This window comes from Falco punctatus (assembly GCF_963210335.1).
Source record: "Falco punctatus genome assembly, chromosome: 13".
NCBI classification, from domain to species: domain Eukaryota; kingdom Metazoa; phylum Chordata; class Aves; order Falconiformes; family Falconidae; genus Falco; species Falco punctatus.
In genome coordinates, this window is record NC_137593.1 from 16181326 (window position 1) to 16201468 (window position 20143).

At 42.3% G+C, this 20143-nt stretch overlaps 1 protein-coding gene and 1 long non-coding RNA gene across 2 annotated transcripts; one reads left to right on the forward strand and one right to left on the reverse strand.

Annotated features, from left to right (window-relative positions):
- Window positions 1-112: 112 nt before the first annotated feature.
- On the reverse strand, window positions 113-3017 carry LOC308072913. Its single transcript, XR_013931843.1, has 2 exons — window positions 2895-3017; window positions 113-2460 (listed from the first exon to the last, which is right to left on the reverse strand). It is a non-coding gene; the product is annotated as an uncharacterized lncRNA (long non-coding RNA).
- A 1045-nt stretch (window positions 3018-4062) lies between these two features.
- LOC308072905 (phospholipid scramblase 1-like) lies at window positions 4063-18813 on the forward strand. Its single transcript, XM_080410473.1, has 9 exons — window positions 4063-4164; window positions 8250-8281; window positions 9093-9194; window positions 12295-12464; window positions 13534-13576; window positions 14666-14886; window positions 15720-15881; window positions 16907-17068; window positions 18297-18813. The coding sequence occupies exons 2-9, from the start codon at window positions 8275-8277 to the stop codon at window positions 18354-18356; spliced, it is 927 nt and encodes a 308-aa protein (XP_080266599.1). The 5' UTR covers window positions 4063-4164; window positions 8250-8274; the 3' UTR covers window positions 18357-18813.
- Window positions 18814-20143: the final 1330 nt, after the last annotated feature.

A 20143-nucleotide genomic window follows, 5' to 3' on the forward strand; every position in this document is an offset into this window, starting at 1 on the left:
TTTGGTTGTTTTTTTTTTTTTTTTTTCTATTGAAACAGAGTAATACATTTTGATAGAGGGTTCGGGGTTTTTTTGTTGTTTTGTTGTTGGTTTTTTTTTTTTTGGGGGGGGGTGGGGTTGAGTGGGTATTAAACACTTGGATCTGTAAACTGCGTGGACTTTGGTATCAACAGCATTGTAATGCCATTCTGTGGGCTTGGCTTTGCTCCAGGAATGAGCTGAAGCCCGGCCGGGCACTGCTCCTGCCTGGCACCCGCTGAAATGTGGGGCTCGACTCGGGGAGGCAGAGCTGGGAGCACTGGCTGGCTGCCACCAAGGGGAGGCTGCAGGCTGCCTCGGTACCACTCTTTGTTGAATTTTCATACAAAGTTGACTTTAAGACAATCCAGAAAAGTTATTACAACTTTTCCAGATGTATCCAGGTTTTCAAACAGCTAGGGTCAGCACGGTGAGCCAGCTTCCTGAGGCTAGCAAGGGAGGCTTTGTGGTGCAGGCAGAACACCGCGAGGCTCGGTCAGCGATGCGGTTTGGATGATTTCATGTGATACAACACTAATTTGTGCAGATCATCAAACCTCTCAGCAATTTGACTGTTTAGTTCATGCTGAGCCTCCTCTCAGGTATTTCTATGGAAGTTCAAAACCCCATAGTCAGGGAGCAATTTGTCAAATTTTCAGCCCTGAGTGTAGCCAAGTGCGATCTTGGTCAGACTAAAGGCTGTGAAAACTGGGCTGTTAATTTTGTAGGTTGCAAGAGATGATAGGTGGGACAGGTTTTCATACTGTTTTCTATCATACTATCTTGGAGTAGTGTAAAGTTAATATTTAATATTCTGAACTGTTCTTTCCTGAGGACAAGGTAATTTTGTTGCTCAGGGTTATCCATCAGGAGTTCCATGTGTTCCCTGTGCCCCTGGTATTCCTGGACAAGCTGTCAGAACCGGTGCTGACTTTCTTTCTGTAAGACTCTAATTTAGGCTTTATAACCTCTGAGCATTGAATTCTTCATCTGTTACTTCATGGTACATAACACATGATTGAAGCTGAGCTGCAGTTACTACCTTGCTGCAAAGGTACTGAAAGCCATGGAATCTGGCAAAGAGGTGCCTGTGTTTGCTGTGCTGCCTGGGCAAGGGGCTTATATTTGATGCCATCTGAGATACATTTCAGAACGAATCTACTTATTGCAGCCCCCTTAACACTGTGATCATTTGATTTTAAGAATTAGCTAGCTAGTCCCTAACACAGAAGCAGCAGACTATCTTTTTCCCTTCTTGTGAAAGCATCACGCATTTTTGTTTCCAGTCATCTATCGAACAGGATTATCTTCTTCATAGGTAACTAGTACTTGTCTGGAAGTACTCCTAAGCCTTGTGGAGTAGGAATGGATAATGAAAGAAAAGGAGAGCAGCAGCCTAGAGATGGAAATATCAAAAGTGCATTTTGCTATCATAGATCCATTATTTAGACCCTTTGACAGAACTGTTCTTTGCTTTGTTTTATAATTCTATCCTGAAAATAAGACTTGCATATTGCATCTCACTAGCTTTTATCTACACCTGTACACTTTGTTACATGTAATAGTATCCAAAGGCTTCTGAAGAATGAAAGATAGGACTTTCAGCAATATGAACAGAAGTTTAAAAGACCGTAATTTTTTTTTTTTTTAAGTTTCATTTATCCTGTTTATTGAATGATCTGGGAACCAAAAACATTGAAGAAACTAGCAGGAAAATTTGTTGTTTAGGTTTAAAACCCAAGAAAGTATTCTGCTATTCAGTGTAATGTGTTATAAAAAAAATACAGAATGTAATTGTTTTTATACAATCTAAAGATTAAGAAATCATTAATATATAAACAACAATCCATTACAGTGAAAATATAGACTACATGTTCGTAGACAATACAACTTCCATGTGAATCTGAACAGCAACATTTAAAGAAATGTTTCCACAAGCCAATCTTCTGCAATATATTTTACCAATTTCTCTGTAGTCCTGGAACATTTTACAATTAATGTTTTATCATTAAAATGCATTGTGTAAATCTACAATGACCCTTGCAAAATCAGGCATTTCAGATTAATATATTCATGGCTGTGGGAAAATAATGGAAGATTGGTGAGGAGGATTGTAAACATCCTCAAGTGACTTGCAGCTGGGGTGTACAAAAGCACATATATCATACTAATTGTTTAGTTTTGTGTGTTTGACAAGTAGAACATCTGTGTTTAGATAATATAGGCCTGTGATAGACTTAGAGGCACCCTATAGAACATGCTTGAGATTCCTGCCTCGCTGTGGGAAAGATCAAAGCACAGTGGTACACTACGCCTGCGTGAATCCCTGATACACAGGCGAACCCAGCAGGTTCGGTGATCTTCTAGCATGGGCCGAGCTCCGCGGTGCCCACATCCCTGTTTGTGTGCCTCTGCCTGGGTGCTGCTTCAGGGATCCGCTGGCTGGCAAGGTAATGAAAATATGTTTACTCTTTGCATTTCATCCATGGTTTTGTGGTTGTTCCTGTGTCCTGCCTGTGCTGGCTCACACAATGGCCTATGTACTGATAACATTATATCATATATATTTCTGTTGTTTATATATAAAACAAATATATATATGTTATATATAATATAACAGTACTTATAACACTGATGTTAACTGTATCCTTTGATCAGCTTTAACCTGAAAATATTTGGAATGTAGAACACATTTTGTAAGAAAGTAGCTTCTGTCTTAAAAGGGTGTGCTGAAAGTGAGGAATTTAACACTTCCCTGTCTTAATCTCATAGGATTCAGCAGCAAATCCACCAACAAATTGGGGCACTTTGAGATGTAACAGTATGTCTTTTTTGTTTGTTTGTTTTTAAATAATTTTATGGTAAACCTTATTTACCAGAAATCCTGATGAGCCTTTCTTTTAGAGTGATCATCCAGGTCCAAAACTCCAGCTACTTTTACATGAAAGACCTTCAGCAGCTCTCCTGAGACTCTCCTTTTGGGCTTCTCTGTTCTTCAGCACTAAAGGACGTCAGCTAATGGATTAAGCACAGCGAGTGGCTGCCCAGCACCTGCATGGAAAAACAGGAAAGTGCGGTAAAATTGGGATCACAGACAAAATGCATTTGTATACAGCCAGGTTTGAACTTGAGGTACTGCCTGTCCTTTTGGGATTCTTCACCTTGTATGGATAAACTTGTTATTGAAAGAGTAAACAAATTAATAGGTGTCACTATTCCTTATCCTCGTTCTCACCATCATCTATGTCTGGATTCTGCATCATGGAACTGTCCTTTTTTCTAAGGCTCATGTTTGGGGGAGCTATCCAGAGGCAAATGTTTCTGAAACACAAAAAAACTTGAAAAGTTTTGGGAAACTTTTAGAAACTTTGGACCTTTTCAGACTGGAAAAGTGTTTCCTCAAGCCACATGAATGCACTGTGCTGCCTGTACTTCTCTAGGTAGCATCATACTGTGAAGTATCACTGTAGTAATGAACCCAAGGTAAACACTTCCTCAGATCACCTGTATTTTCAGGAAACTTTGCAGAAACAGGGCATCAGGGTAAGCATTAATCAAAGGGGGCTGGGGTTCCGTTGTTTTTTTTTTTTTTTTTTTTTTTTTTTTCTTTTTCCTTCCACTGATAGCTGTTTCACAGAAACTGTCTGTCTTTGCTCAGCATTTGGGTTATGGTGGGAACTTGTTCAGGTAGGGGAAGGTGATGGGGTAACAACTATAGGAAACCGAAGATAGTTTTTTTTAGAATTGTATTTTACTGTGAATAATCATGTGATATACATATAAAGGCCACGGTTAAGCGGGCAAATCTGAAGTGCCTCCTTCACGAAAGCACACCCGACTTACTCCAGCTGTAGAAGTTACACCGAGAGCGACGTGAGCGCCTTCCAGGAATAACGGCACCGCTTCATTTTAAGCAAACGTTTGACCTTGTGTTCCATTCCCACGGCAGAGGAAAGCGGTTGCCCGAGCCCCGAGCGGCCGGGCCCGCCCCTGGGCGGTGGGGGAAGCCCGGCCGCCCGCCCACCCCGCCCGGCCCCGCCGCCCCCCCGGACACCGGGCGGGGCCCCGGGGCTGCGCCGGGCGCTGCGGAGCGGAGCGGCGGTCGCTGCGGGACGCCGTGGAGCGGCTGCTCGTCCCTGTGAACGGGTATATTTTTGCTGTGAATAGAAATGCCTTTACCGTGTATGATTGCTTCCAGGCGGTCCTTTCAGGGAGCCGGGGTTTTTTTTCAGCGCAGGGATGCTTAATGATGAGAAGGGCTGTGAAAAGGGTCCTGATGATTTTTTCTTAATCACGTTTTCCGGTTGGGGATTGCACGTTGAGGTAGAAGATGCCGCTCTTTAGCAAAGTAACTCGCTTGCAAAGACAGGTGTACGGAAACCTTGCTGCCGAGGCTGTCTGGGGGAGCCCTGCTGGGGCTCGGTGGGGCTGGTACCCCAGTGTTGCCTGGTGGGGACTGCCAGGTGTCAGGGGAGGTGGCTGGGTAAGGGGAGGGGGGCACCTCCGTGCATCAGAACAAAATAATTTTAGGTCAAATTCTAGCTCGTTTCATTCCTTCGTGTTAGCAGAAAATAAGCTGTTTAATCAGATCAACTAGATTATTTTGCAGTATGCGGTTTCTCCAGCAGTTGAGGTTAAAATCCAGTGGCTGAATAGTTTAGTATAATGTGATGGTGAAAAGACGTGCTGCAAAGCTAGTTAGGGTGAACTAATGCGTGCCTCACAGCTGTTTGGCTTTCTGGGTCTGTTTTTTGAATCATGAGCTTTCTTGGAAAGGGCCTGGCTTGGTATTTAAATGGCACCAAGCGTGATGTTTGTGCTTCGAGGCTTACATTAACATGCTCTTGGCAGTATTTTCGTGAGCTTGTTGAGAAATGAAACTGATTGTTGTGCAAGCACACTGGTTTTCTGATAAAAAGCAGAAGCTCTGGTTAACTGAATGAAGGCATCTCTAAAGCAGTTGCAGTGTATTTACTGACACACATCAGGGTAAGGGAGATGTAGCTGTGTAATGCAATTCTGAAAATGAGAAAGTGTCTGAAAAAAAACATTCTGCCATTCCTTAAAATAGAACAATCTAGGGATGTTATTTCCCTGCTGTTCAACAGTTTTGTTCCGACTTTCTTTGGAACCAGTATTTCCTCAGTTTCCTTCCCAAAAGTTTTTGGCTGTCCTTAAGTACCTGGGCTCAAAACTCCTGGGGGGGGGGAAAAACATTGTGCCTGGGCACCTGGATGCCCCTGAGGATTGCTTCCACGGGCACCTGGATGCCTCTGAGGGTTGCTTCCATGTTACCTGTTCGAATAACGATTCAAGAAAGTGAGGAAGAAACAAGGAACCGGTTGGGTGTGCTGGTGCTGGGTGAGAGGGTTTAGGCTATCGCAGCAACTGACTGCTGCTTCTGAGAGCAAAGGGAAGAGGTCTGGGAACTCCTGCGGATGAGGAGGGAGTCTGGGTCCTAGATAGTACAACATATAGGGACAGGGTATGAAGAACGAGATGTCTTGATATGAGTTCCTTTCTCTCATGAGCAGTACAGCAGATGGGGTGTGGAGGTCTTCTGACAGCTTGCTAACCCGCAGCTGAACTTGGTAGCTGAAGGAAGGACTGTGTGGAGGGCAGGGGAAGTTCTATTGCCTTTCGTTCCTCTCTCTGTTGCAGTGGTTGAAGCTGGGAGCTGTGCTGCGGGGTTCAAGTTGTGTGTTTCAGGCGGGGCGGCTGGCAGTGCCCACCCTTCCCACTCCAGGAGCACAGGCACAGTGGGGGGACCTCAGACCCTCCGGACACTGTATTTCACAAGGGTTATTCATTACCAGACAGCTGCTTTGCATGAAGCATTCCCAGTTCCCCTGGTTCTTCTTTTCTGTCAGCAAAATTGATTCTGCTTTCACTTGTGTAAAGCTGAACCCAGATACAGCCCCTTTTCCAGAGAAGAGAGAATATTTGTATCTCACCTGTACTCCCTTTGGGACAGTGGACCCAGAGCTATGAGTTACTATGGGAATCTGTCAGGAAAGGGCAAACTCGATGGATTTCCCCAGCACAGGCTCCCTTTATATAGCCCTAAGCCGAAATAGCCCCCGTGGGGGGTGAGGTGTTGGGAACTGGAGCCTGGTCCCCACCCTCCCCTTGCCCTTCAGCACTCTGCTGGGAGGTTGGGGGGAATGTTTGATCAGCAAATATTGCAAATAATGTAATAAAATGTAAAGGATCCTCATGCAAAGCCTCATTTTATTAAACGGAAATGAAAATGTAGGCTTCAAATCATTGCTTTGTGTAACCCAGGCAGCTGGAACCAACACATTTCTTAAGTGTCTGGTTTTCCCCTTACTACTGTTTCTGGGCTGAGGTTTCTGCACATGTAACTGAACAATATATTGCACAATATAAAGGTTGAAAGAAATGAGGTTTTGTTCCTCATTCCTTTGGTATTTCAGATTTTTATTTCACACTCTTTATAAATTATTCAGATGAAAAGCAGGGCGTGACTGACACCATGTTAATCTTCGTGACTGAAGCAGAGGTGGTAGAAGGAGGCTAGATAAAAAGGAATGGAAGAAAAGATAATTTTAATAAAATAAATTATCTTAACTGTTCTCTTTAGCATTATGTCTGATGAAATGGGAGTTGAACTTTTTAAAATCCTTGTTGCTTTTCTAGCTCTAAAGCATATAAACGTTTTCTAAATCCTGCATTGCACAGTGGCATATATGTGTGATCATAGGGAGAAAGAAAGATTCTGGGCTACTATAAATACTTTTAAATAAATCATATGATTCTGTCTCTACTCTCCCTTTACCAAAAGTTCAGTTGTAATTCTCAGTATTTCACTGACGTTCAGGTAGCTGGAACATCTCACATGATAAATTGATCTTTTGCTACTTTAAATAACAAGTTTTTTATTCATCTTTAATTTGTGCTATTCCTACAAGCTGGTAGTTTTACCAATGTTTTTTAATACGTCATATATTAAACTTGTCACTCTGTATGATCAACTGTGAGAACAAGGTTTAAGTTATGTAGTTTAAATGTGTTCTTCCAGATTTTTAAATTAGGTATATAATTTTAAATTATTGCCTCTTACTTTTGTTTTTTTAACCCATATTCATATGAGGACCAGGATACAACTAAAGTGCACAGAACAGGATGGAGGTTTTGAATGTAAAGTTGGTCATTCTAAAACTATTAAACATCCTTCTGTCATATCTGCTTTTACTCATGAAGTGAAAACAGGGAGGAGCTGCTTTCAGTAGTTTCAGTTTTGTTTCCAGCTTTGAACGACCATCTTCATTAAGCTGAACTAGTTGGAAGAACCATAACAGGCAAAATATATGACTAGTTTAACTTGAACTGCATTCTTTTTAAAGGATAACTAGGTTTATTGTTTATTTTGAAGCTTTTGATCCTATAAACAGAAATACCTATAACCGTTCTATTTTATACTTCAGCTTATGGATCTTCTGGCTGTTTTGGACCTGTCTTTAATAGAAGTTGCCGCCATTGTCTTGCTTCCCTTGTTACCCCAGAGACTGAAAGGAGTATCTCTGAAGGTTGATAATGGCATCAGTAGATGTTCTTTCTGCTTTTTTTTTTAACTCCTTTTGGGAACCCTGAAAGAGTAGACAGAAAAAGACAAGCAGTTTGCCCTTTCACTCATGGTATTCTTCTGTGGAAGCCCACACACCTGTGCAAGCCCACCCTTTATTATTGTATGGAGACAAAAATTGGATATATGATATTTAGTACTCCAATTTCATAAGTGGAATAGCATAAAGAACAGAATAGGTGGTAGCATAGCATCACGGCTACTCCAGGATTTACCCAAGCAGGTTTTGTAGTCGATGTTAATAGGCTAAACCAGTTGCTCTGAAATTACTGCAGTAATTTGTTCATATGAATTGCGTGATGTTTCTGAATGGCTGTGTAATGGAGTCTTGCACTGCAATGAAATAACTGCACCTCCTGACGCTTTCTTCAGAGTGAGGATGATTTCAGAACACTCAAAGCATGAACACAGGCATACATAATTCAGACTTGCATTGTGGTGGAGACATAGTCAGAAGGAAACTGAGGTATTTACGGTTATTGTAGCTTGTATTTGTAATTCACCTTTCCCATAAGGTTTAGACAGGCAAGTATCATTTAACAATAATAAATAAAGAACTCTGAATAACTCTTGTGTGAAATTATGTATTAAAAACCCCATGAAATAAAAAAATGTTGTTTTGCAGAACAACTCTAAGCAGATCCACAGCAATGCAAGGTGAGTAAAATATAAAAAAAAGTCATCTTTTGTTAATATCAAAGATAACGTGGGTCCTTCTGAGGTATTCAAGGTATATGAACTTAGCTATTAGTTTACCTTCTAATTTTATGAAATATGTATGGCTGTTTGAAATTACTTACATTTAAAAATTGAATCATTTGCAAAATATATAGCTTACATTTTCAGATCTTGATTTTTGAAGTTAAATAAAAATTTAAAAAAATCAAAATTCAGATTATTTCTGCTTACAAACGGAACTTAGTAAATGTTTTAAAATATATAACCCTCTGAGTCTGTTAGTGAAATGTCAGTGTAGTCCTAACTTGAAGAAATTGGGGCAAAATGTTTTATGTAGTGGAGAATGGCGCTTTACCAGTCTGTTCTGTACAGAAGGGCAGCCTGTCAGTTCCGTGGCAATCCTTTGAATTAAAGCCTCCTAAATATAGATGAACAAAGGCACTTCTGGTCCAGACAGGGAGCAAACTGATCCTGGCTGAGCAGGCGTTGGACTAGGTGATCTCAAGAAGTCCCTTCTGAGCTAAATGATTCTGTGATGTCTTCATGACATCATGTGCAATACCTGCATTTTTTCTGCACTTTAAAAATCAGGACTCGTTTACATTATACTGATGTTTAATATACATATTGTGCATAAATGTGAACTTATTATACAGTTTTTGCTGTACAGAAAACAGCTGCTTAATTTTGCTATGTGTCTGCTCTGAAAAAGGAGGCAATGTTGGGGAACTTTCACCCTAAGGCAGGAGGAAACGAGCCATACTTAAGAGCGTTTCTTCCATTTTTCCAGCACATAAACCTTCACCAGCACCTGGATTTTCAAGTGCTAACTATGTGCCAGGATATCAAGTCCCCTATGGCCACCCTCAGCACGCACCTGGGACTTACCAAGGTAGGTTGCTTGGCTACAGATCTGCTATACCATTAGGAAATAAGCATGGGAACAGTAGGTTTCACAAGGGTGACCATCTCTGATGTACTTTTCTGTTGTTAATTCTGTAGAGTTTCTGCTAATTTCTGTTTTGCTGAAAAGTCATCCACTTTCCTTCTTGGTGTTACACGTTAGTGTGTGCTGAGCAACATTAAAGATGTTGGATGTTCCTCAGTGGTTGCCATGGGGAGTTTGTTAGGGCAGTGTTACCGATGCAAAGCAATTAATGTGTGGCAGCTTCTTGCTGATGGGCAACTCTTTTAACTTATTTTGACACTTTTGCCGCTGTCTCCCGTAACACCCTCCCAGGTGAGCGCAGGCGGTGTGGGTCAGGCGAGCGGGCAGCGAGGTGGGCTGAGAACGGGCGGGATGGCGGAGCTCAGAGGGCTGTGACCAGCGGCGCAGGGGCCAGCTGGAGGCCTGTAGCTCACGGTGTTCCCCAGGGTCAGTGCTGGGGCCAGCCCTGTGCAGCTCATCCATCAGCGGCCTGGGTGGAGGGGCAGGGGCACCCTCAGCCAGTCTGGGGGTGGTGCGGAACTGGGAGGAGCGGCTGGTGCACCGGGAGGCTGCGCTGCCATTCAGCCAGACCTGGGCAGGCCAGAGGGAACCTGGGGAAGTTCAGCAAAGGCAAGTGCAGGGTCCTGCCCCTGGGGAGGAGCAGCCCCACGCACCAGCACGGGCTGGGGCTGACCTGCTGGGGGGCAGCTCTGCGGGGAAGGACCTGGGAGTGCTGGTGGGCAGCAAGGTGCCCATGGGCCAGCAGCGTGCCCATGTGGCCAAGGTGGCCAGTGGGACCCTGGGGTGCACTGGGAGGGCCGTGGCCAGCAGGTGGAGGGAGGTGATCCCCCCTCTGCTCTGCCCTGGTGAGGCACATCTGGAGTGCTGTGCCCAGTGCTGGGCTGCCCAGGTCAGGGGAGACTGGGAGCTACTGGAGAGGGTCTGGCAGAGGGCTACGGAGATGGTGAGGGGACTGGAGCATCTCCCATGTGAGGAGAGGCTGAGAGAGCTGCGCCTGTTTAGCCTGGAGAAGGGAAGACTGAGAAGCGATCTTATAAATGCATACAAATATTTTAAGGGCAAGTGGCAAGAGGATGGGGCCGGGCTCTTTTCAGCAGTGCCCAGCAACAGGACAAGGGGCAGCAGGCACAAACTGAAACCCAGGAAGTTCCATCTGAATCTGAGGAAGAACTTTGTTACCTTGAGGATGACAGAGCACTGGAGCAGGCTGCCCAGAGAGGCATGTCCTCTGGAGACATTCAAAACCCGCCTGGACATGATGCTGTGCAACCTGCTGTAGGTGAATGTGCTCTAGCAGGGGGTTGGACTAGGTGATCTCCAGAGGTCCTTTCCAACCCTGACCATTCTGTGATTCTGTGATTTCAGTATTTCACTTTATTTATCCAGAACTGTAAAAAGAATTGTTTTCCTCTTGCAGTTCTGCTGGTTCACGAATTCGGTTGCTGTTTCCTACTCTCTTGTTGTACTTGCATGTGATTTTACTCACTTGCTTTTCTCTTCTTCTGTCTCATTTTCCGCTCTGCATTCAAAATGCAGCACTCCTGAATAGTTTCTCGTGTTCTGGTAACTTTCTGAAAAACCAAATCACAGTGAGCAATATCTAACAATCAGGCTTAAAGTGTAAGTTATAGGTAAAACGCAAAAAGTTTGGCCTAAGTTACTGTGCCATTCATAAGTCAAAGCTTGTGCATGGTGTGGCCGGGCAGCCTGGGGTCTGTAAGCACAGTTAGCTTCAGTGGGGACTGAGCATGTGCTGCCTGTGCGATGGGCGACTGGGGAGCATGTTTTGTTTTGAATAATTGCATATGCAGAGACTTACACACCACAGCAGTAGACAGTTTGTGTGCAAAGCCTGTGTTCAAACATAAAGAGTGATTCCACGAGGGTAGATCCTTCTCTGGGGTGGGTGATCCTCCCACCCATGGGCTTTAAGCCAGAGCTGTTCCCATCACCTGAGGTACTGTTCTGCTCATGGCCACAGCGCGAGCTTTCACGTGTTAACAGTCCATGCATTGTAATGCAGTGTGAAACATTGGTGCTGAACTGATCTGGGATAAAGAGAGCTCTGCAAGTCAGTATCTCAAACTGTTTGTACAGCTGTACAAAACCCTTTTTGTGGGTCCTGCATTGTGCTTGCTTCCCACTAAAATATAAAATTTGTCTGTATCATATTGAAAGCCTGTTGCCTGGCAGGAAAGTATTAAACGAGAAGAAAAATGTATTTCTTGTTCTGTAATTTTCAATAGCAGCTTCAGGTGCAAAGGCCGTGTTGCTGCAAGCAAGGCAGGGCTCTGTGCTCAGCCGGTGGGGGCGGGGTACAGGGACGTGGGGGGTTCTGAGCACTGAGGCAGTGCTGTGTGTGCCATCTGGTGGGGCGCTGAGCATTGAGACCCTGAGGTGCTCCATGAGAGCTTCTGTTTCCTATTGAGTGCTAACTGGAGAAGGCTTACTTGGCATTCACAAGTGTGGAGCTATTTCCTCCCTTGCTACACACCTCCTGCATGGAGGAGTTGTGGATTTCCTGGGTTTTGAAACAGAAGTGGGAAAGTGCAGTTTTTAGATCACACTCATCTGGTCTGAAAAATGCAGATGAACTTTGCTAAAAGGACATTTCCTGTCACATAAGTAGAAGGTATAATTCCAGGAAAACTTGGTCTTAAAATTCCTTATTTGCTCAATTTGCAACTTGTTAAATGCCAATACTTACCATGTAGTTTAAGGTATTCTGTCTTCTCTACTTAGAAATAACCTTAATTTGTTTATTTCTGGTTTTTGAATTACCAGTCTTTATTTGAATAAAATTACTACTGTATTCAAGAATGATGCATTTATTTATCTTGTTTGATTTCATCTGGAGGGATTAGAACATCCCAATCCAGTGTAACTTCCTTCACAGAAGTTGTATATACTATAACTGAAATATATTGTAGGTGTAAGGATCTTCGTAGTTCAAAGTAGTGAATGAATTTATCTTTTGAAGATCTATGGGACAAATCTTTGCGAGCATCTAATTTTCATAACTGTATCTCTCCTACCACACCAGGCGTCACAGGTGCAGGGAGCTATGGCTTCCAGGGACAGGACGTAAGAATCCCAGAGGGATTTGCTTTTCCACCCACCCAGAACCAGCCTATCGTGAGTGAGAGGACAATCTGGATGCCTGTCCCTCCTCCTCTTCCCAACTGCCCTCCTGGACTGGAATACCTCACACAGGTACCTGCACCCTTTCTCCTTCTCCAGAGAAGAGGTTTCACCTAAGAAGCAGCCTGTAGCCATGAAAAAGCTAAAAAACGCATCAGCTGCATGGCTTGCTGCTTTTGGGCTGCTAAATGAAGCCTTTTATGATGTGATTGATGCACGTTTGAGTGTGGAGGTGCCTGTTCTGGCTGCAGCACTTCATGGAGTACTCTCCTGCCAAGTGAGATGCTAAAGGCCTGGGGGCACAGGGCTATCATACACCCTTCCCATTTCTGAAGCTACTGTTGGTGACACATAATGTGATTTGGCAAGGTGTATGTAATAAATATGTATAATATTGGCAATTGTAGCACATTAGAGGTGGTTAATTTTCTACATGATGCTTTCTTTGCACCTCTTTGTAACATTGTTAGGAGAGGCGTTAGTCAGACTTCACAACGTAGAGAATGTTAATAGCGAAATAAGAATTGTTTCCACATTACAGAAGATGTCCTTGTACTGTAAAAGTACAGTTCATCTCATCACTGGGAGCAAGTATCAAGGCTTAACACTGACATATGGCTGCCAGTTTTGCAAATTGCTCAAAAAAACAACACAAAAAACCCCAACAAACAAGCACCAGTGAGGAGAGGCTGATTTTTCTGGAGTTTCACTTAGAGCTGAGCCATAGCTGAGGTTCTGCTGTAGAATTTGTTTCCTGCTTTTTTCTGTATGGACTCCTGTTGTGGGCATCTGGGAAATGTGGTATCAGAGGCTCTGTCAGGCTCTGTAGCTGAGCTAGCCTGACTCCTGAAAGGAGCACGGGCACATGAGCCCTGTGTGCTTGTAACCAGACCAGCTTGGGTAAAACTTCTTCCATCTGCTCCTGTGCTCTGAAACACTGTTCTGGTAAATTGACAGGAGACAGGACAGGGGGGACGTGAGCTACTTCCACAGCTTTACTGGTAGATGATCTGCCTCTAGACAGTGTATTGATCCATAAATCTGCATTCTGAAATGAAACAGGAGTGCTTCTTAAAACTAGATTTGTCTTAGTTACAGCTTGTTAACTATTTATTCTGTTTAATTTTTCAACTGCGAACAGATTGACCAGATATTAATTCATCAGCAAATTGAACTTCTTGAGAGTAAGTGCAAAGTATTTATAGCAGAGAAATCTTTAATAGCCCCAAGAACGGTACAATTTAGACTTTCTTTGACGCTCTTTATTTAAGATGGATCGCATCTTTCTCTTTCCTGCCTCTGTTATCTGTCTCAATTCCTGCAGAAGTTGTGGAGGAGAACAGGGAGAAAATAGGAGGGCAGAGGATTTTAAGCAGGTTTGATATATTAAAAAAATACATAGCAATGCAACTGGATGATCTTGGTAGCTAGTTGTGGCTGAAGTCACACATTTCCCATGTTATTCATTCACGTGATTTTTACTTGCCTCTCTTCCCTACTTAAAGATCTTCTTTTCTGTCCTCTCTTACTTCATCTAATTCCATAGATTGGCATGTGGCTCCGATCTTGTTTCCAAGCAATCCTGCTGTTTTAGCAAATTCAACTGCTTTCCTTCTGCCCCCCTCATTCCGCTTACTTTAACAATATCAAAGTCATGTTATCAGTGTCTTTCAAATAGAAGAAACGAAATGGACCATCTGTCTCAGCTGACACCTAATGCTGCTGCGTTTTCTTTCCATAATGCTTCAACAAGTACTTTCATTTGTTAGAGAAATTAATCAGAATTTCTGTCCTGGCTCTTGTTGTTTTCTATTTGGGCTGCTGTAAATCTTGGCTGCAAGGCTTTTTTTTCAGCCTTCTCATTCTGGAAGTTTTTGTGCCCTCTAGAGCCCTTTTCTTGCTTCACCCCCAAATTCACAAGTTTCTTTAATTCTCATCCCTTCAGCCCTTTCCTGGGAAGCTTCCATGCTGTGTCGCTTATAATTGTGGTGCTTGGTCTGGCAGTAGGTGTCCATGTCTGGTGGGAGGGGACTGATGGACATCTCCATGCTCTTTCTGCGTTGCCATGTTCAGAGAGGGGAAGTAACCATGAACTTCTCCATCAGGCTGCTGCGCTCGAGGGTCCTTCCCCACCGCTTCCCTTTGCCAGTAGGTGCCTCTGACACACTTTGAGCAAGGTCTGCCTTCCCAAAGGGTAGCTTCAGAGTTAGTGTGGTGACTTTTCTGACCAGATGCACCTCAGAAATTTTAACAGTTCTCTTCCTACTTTTCAGTTTTGTCTGGCTTTGAAACAAACAACAAATATGAAATCAAGAATACGCTGGGGCAAAGGGTATACTTTGCAGCAGAGGATACTGACTGCTGTACCAGGAACTGCTGTGGGCCATCACGACCCTTCACCCTCCGGATTATAGACAACCTGGGCCACGAGGTGATAACGCTGCAAAGACCCCTCCGGTGTTCTTCGTGCTGCTTTCCCTGCTGCTTACAGGAGGTGAGCTGCTCCCTCTCACCATCCTCCTTCACATGGGACATGGTCCAACTGTGTAGGTTTTAGATGGGGTTGTCTTTAATCAGGAGGTGAGGTGAAAGAAGTCAGGTTTTGCCTCTGAGTTGTGGGGAGAGAGAGATATCTGTGGGCTTTGTGCATGGAGTCCTTGGTCTGGGAAGCAGCAAGCGTGCTGCAACACTTAGATGCACTCTGGCCGCTTCTAATAACAGTAATGAAAAATTTGATTCAACAGCATGTCAGGGAACCTGTGGTTAGTGCCAAAATCTGCTCTGGAGGTGGGCTTGCAATATAAGAGTTAAGCAATGGCTCTTTTAAAATAACAGCTAGAGTTTTCACTTTACTACTGTGAAAGCTATAGTGAAAGTCAACTCACGAGATGATGAGCTTTTTTAATATTAAAATAATTATGGGGTGATGCAACTTCTGAAACCTCAAAGGTGAGCCTACTTGGAGCTCTTATGGTGGGATTTGTTATAGCTGCATCCTGTAATGTCTTCATGGAATGCTTTCATGATGCTCACAGCCTTTCTTTCACTGTACTTTGATTTTCATACCGTAGATGCATAGCTTGTGTGCTCCACAGCCTTAGAAGTATCGTACTGTTTTCAGTGAAGGCAAAAGTTGCATATGAGGTCAGCAATGTGTGTACAGTTTTCTGAAAAAGTTCCTGGAAAACCCCATGCAGCTTCATGCATTGGAAAGCCAGATTGCTATGGAAAAATAATATGTGTTTGCTTTGTGTGCTAGTGTGGGTTTTGTCCCAAAGCATATCAAAGCACGAGCATTCACTTGGAGGTTTTCTTTTTCCTGTGAAGCTGGAAGTTCAGGCACCTCCAGGAACACCAGTTGGTTACGTTGTCCAGAACTGGCATGCCTGCCTGCCAAAGTTTACCATTCAAGATGCGAAAAGAATGGATATACTGAAAATTACTGGCCCATGTGTTGTCTGCAGCTGTTGTGAGGACATCAATTTTGAGGTATGCAATGCTAAAAATTATTTATATGCGTCTTCTTTCAGATAATAATTTTGACAGTAGTTTGTTACTTATTATCTGGCAACTGAACTGTAGTATATATTAAGTAATTAGTATGTAATCTTTTAATGCTAGTATAATCAACTCACTTCTGCGGATATCTAGATTACTCTAGATAAACTTCCAGAAATGACATCTTAAAGCCACTCATCAGCAATCAGCATGGCTGATTCCCTATGGTTGCACATAAATCACTTCGCTGAAATATTCAGCAGCAAAATTGTTTTGGATCTATTATGTTAGGCCCTAACAAAAAATTATTCTCAGCTGTACCAAGTATTAATTAAAATTACTTCCTACAACCACTCATTTAATCGGTTAATAATCATTCACTGACCAAGTAAATCAAGATAATTTAGACCTAAAATACAGATTTGAATCTATTTTACCTTACAAATGATGTTTTTTATTTGTAAAATAAATCGTTACAACTATCACTTAAAAATAATAGTGATTACTGCATCATTATTTTCATACACATTAAGTAGTAGATACGCTAGCCTAGCATTAAATTTGAAATGACATTGAAAATAGTTGCTAAAGCATATTTTGTATCATTTTAATTTTTGGACCTGAAGACTGGATCTAACTTTAGGAAACCTGATGCTGACAAAGGGCTAATTTCTGCTTTGGAACAGAAGAATGTAATTTGTTTAGTTTTCGCTTGAGCAGTTCCTGATACATGGCAGGAGAAACTAATTCACTCTCTTGGCTATAAGACAATACTTCCAGCAGAGTGTGTGTGTGCAGTAGCTGCCTTCCAACACCATTACAGCACTGAACTCCACAGTCAGATTTAGAATTAAGTTCATGTATGTGTTACTTAAGACAGACTTTGCATTCAATGACTGTGTCAATTCAAATAACACAATCTGATGCTTTCAAATGATCTGTCCTGAAAAGGATTTGGGAATGTTATGAATGGCAGATTTGATGCTGTTTTTTTTTTAAATTTTATATTAAACTAGGTGAAGTCTGTGGATGAGACTGCTACTGTTGGGAGGATTTCGAAGCAGTGGACTGGGTTTGTGAAAGAAGCCTTTACAGATGCTGATAACTTTGGAATCACATTCCCAATGGACCTTGACGTAAAAATGAAAGCTGTCATGATTGGTGCTTGCTTCCTTATTGTAAGTGTAATAGTCACTAATGCTTGAATATGTACTGACTTTTTCATCTCCGTGTTCAAATTGTGCTGGTAAAGGATTTGACTCTGAGCTCCTTGAAGTGGGTGACAGCTTGTTGTGAACTACCTGTGTGTAAAACTAACCATGGAGGGCAACAAGGAATTATTTCAGATAATAAGCTTATTGTAGACTACAGGAAGTGCTAACTGTATTTAAGGAGAGCTTCATGTGTGATGAGATTGAGAAAGCTTGTAAAGGGAAGACTCCTTACAGACTTATTAGCAGAGGAAAGCATGTTTACACGGATGGAGAAGCCAGAAAAGTGCAGATCAGCATTAGTCAAGAGATTCGTCCAAAGCCAGAGCAGCTTGCTGAGCTGGTGAGCTGGACAGCTGAATGCTGCAGCTGGTTCCTCCTGACTCCCCTTCTTGGAAGTCTGTGAAGCAACGAGCTGAGCAGGATTAAATGGTCTCAGAAGAGTTGTTTCTGATCAGAGGGACTTCTGTGGAGGCAAAGCATGTCTGACTTCATACAGCACTCTTCAGCTGCCCTCTCACCCCGCCGTGTCAAATGCTGCAGTGCAGCTACTTTGCTCTTTGAAAACAGTGTGCAACACACTTGTGTTTCCATTTGCCTGTGCAATTCAGCATCAGCTAGCATTTCAAAAAGTGCACTGCTTCTGTGCTGACCGGGCTGCAGAGAGAGGAAAGTGGCATGTGAAGCGCCTTGACTTTGGGAGGTTCTCACCAGCCTCTTACAGCCTGTGCACAAACCAGGTTTTCCTTAGCTGTGCGTGTTCATGTGCTACCATGTGCGTGAAGTACAGTGTTCACAAGTGCGAGCAGCCCAGGGCTCCAGCCACAGAAAAGGGGCCCCCGGGTGTAAACCAAAGGCAGTCACCATTAGGATGGACACCAGTCTGAGGTAAAATTTAAGGGACTGAGTCGGGTCGAACAAAGCCACGGCAGGAATCCTGAGTAAACAGAAGCATAGTTTCAGTTAGCAGTAATTTAAAGTTTCCCTGTTGTTCTTTCACCACCTCTTTCTCTGTGTGTGTTCTATCCTGAGAGACCCAGGTGATGGGGGGATAGAGAGAGGTACTCCCACCTTCTCGTCATTTGAGCTTTCGGAGAGGAAGGTGCTTTGAATACCTTGCAAAGCAACCAGATCTCTGAACTAGGAACTATATTAAAAGAGTATTTGTTTACTTTGCTTTTTGTTTCCTTCTTAGGACTTCATGTTTTTTGAGCATGCTAGTGATAAGCAACAGCGAACAGGAGTTTGGCAATGAAATCCAGAACTTCTATACAGAGGGAAGAAGAACATAAATCTCTCAACTTCCCAGTTGATTGAAGAGCTCCATTAAGAATGTGAGAAATTTATATCTTGTGCTTGTAGTTATACTTCTATAAACTCAAAATTTATGGGGTTTTTTTTTGGTTTTTTTTCCCTGGTTTGTTTTTTTTTTCTTTCTTTCTTTTTTTTTTTTTTTTTTTTAAATCTGATGAAATAACTTTTTGTGTAATCTGGTTAAATAATGTGTAGTATTCAAGTAAGAACCCTTTGTCTGTCCATATCAATACTGTAATTTATAGAAATTTTTAGCAGCCTTTTCTTTCCAAGAAATTTGGAATTGTAAAATAACTACTCATATAGTTACTTTAATTCCTAAAAAAGAGAACTACTATTATATTCAATATTAATATAAGCAGTGAGCATAATAAAGAGTCCTGATCGTTTCCCATGTATCCTTCTTTACCAGTTTTGCCTTTGCCTTGGTGTTCACGTTCAGTTGTTTCCAAGTTCTTACCAAGTATACACGTTTGAAACAAAGTAATCTAAGTGAATGGAACTATCAGAAATCACTGTAAAATTGTATTCATCTAGTGATAAATCTGCTGTTAGATATGACTCCTTCAGTGTAACTTAGTTTCATAATTTAGGTTGGTTTGAAACTTAAAGCTTTGATTTTCACCAAAAGTTTAGAGGAGACAGGAAATACAAATGCCTGTGGTTGCTTCTGGTTAATAATCCTTTAGTAATTGCTTTGTGCATGAGTGTGTTTTCTCCTGAGGCAAGGAAAAACTAGTTAGTTACTTTTCAGTCTCTCCAGTGCTCTTTCTTCTTAATTTAGTCCATGGTTTTCAGAGATTGTAAGTCTGTCTGTAGGTGTGATGGCTCAGGAATAATAAACAGAATAATTCCACTTCAAAAGCAGATGCATGAATTGACAATTCTATTTCTTAGCATTTATAGCTTTATTTAAATGTGCAAGCAGTAGATAAATTTGCAGTTTCTTACCCCAGCTTCACACAAGCTTGTGCATATAGCGGTTCTTGGGATCCAGCTGTGGGGAGAGGTCCTTGCCAATGTTTTCAGTTGTATTCGAGTTCTGCTAAAGATTCCTTTTGTTCAGTATTTTCAATTTATTGATTACTCCTGATCAGTCAAAAGCAGAGGAAAAGAGGAGTGCCATTGCTTCTAGGTACCTGGACTCTCTTTGATGTTATAAGAATTGTACAAACTCATGACAACAATCTAGACTGTTCTGAAAGTCTTTAGAATTGTATATTATGCCTTGTTAAAGATAGCTTCTGCTGCTAAAGGCAAAATTCCTTGAATATAGTGTGTTTAATAATAAGGATTGCTGGAGGTGCAGTTTTGATTCATCAGCACTCTTCTTAGGGAGTTTAATTATTGTTATTTTGAAAGTATTTTGTGCTTTATTGGCTGACTCTTAATGAGATACTGAAAATTCAGTCTTGCTAAAAATCTGCTAAAAGTTTCTGATTGGTTCAGTGAGGGATAGAAGCTACACATATAGAAACCAGAGTAACACAACCAGGACCAGACCTGTCCTGTAGGGATTCACATGGCTAAGCCCATCAGTATTATTTTTCCTGCAAGGGGTGATGCACAACTTCAGGCCTGCCTGTAGCTTTGAAGTCCCAGGCTCAAGCATGTTCAATAGCTGCACTTTCAACAGAGAACAGTTACTCAAATATTCCATAAACACTTTTCAGAGATATTTGAAAATACCTATTTAATTCCATGGCAGGTCCTGTATAGAATTTCAAT

Bases quoted from the DNA above. Each gene is read 5' to 3' on its own strand.
- LOC308072905 (XM_080410473.1), top strand. The intron at 12,465-13,533 runs GTACCTGCACCC...AACTGCGAACAG, and splicing joins GACTGGAATACCTCACACAG to ATTGACCAGATATTAATTCA. The intron at 17,069-18,296 runs GTAAGTGTAATA...TTTCCTTCTTAG, and splicing joins TTGGTGCTTGCTTCCTTATT to GACTTCATGTTTTTTGAGCA.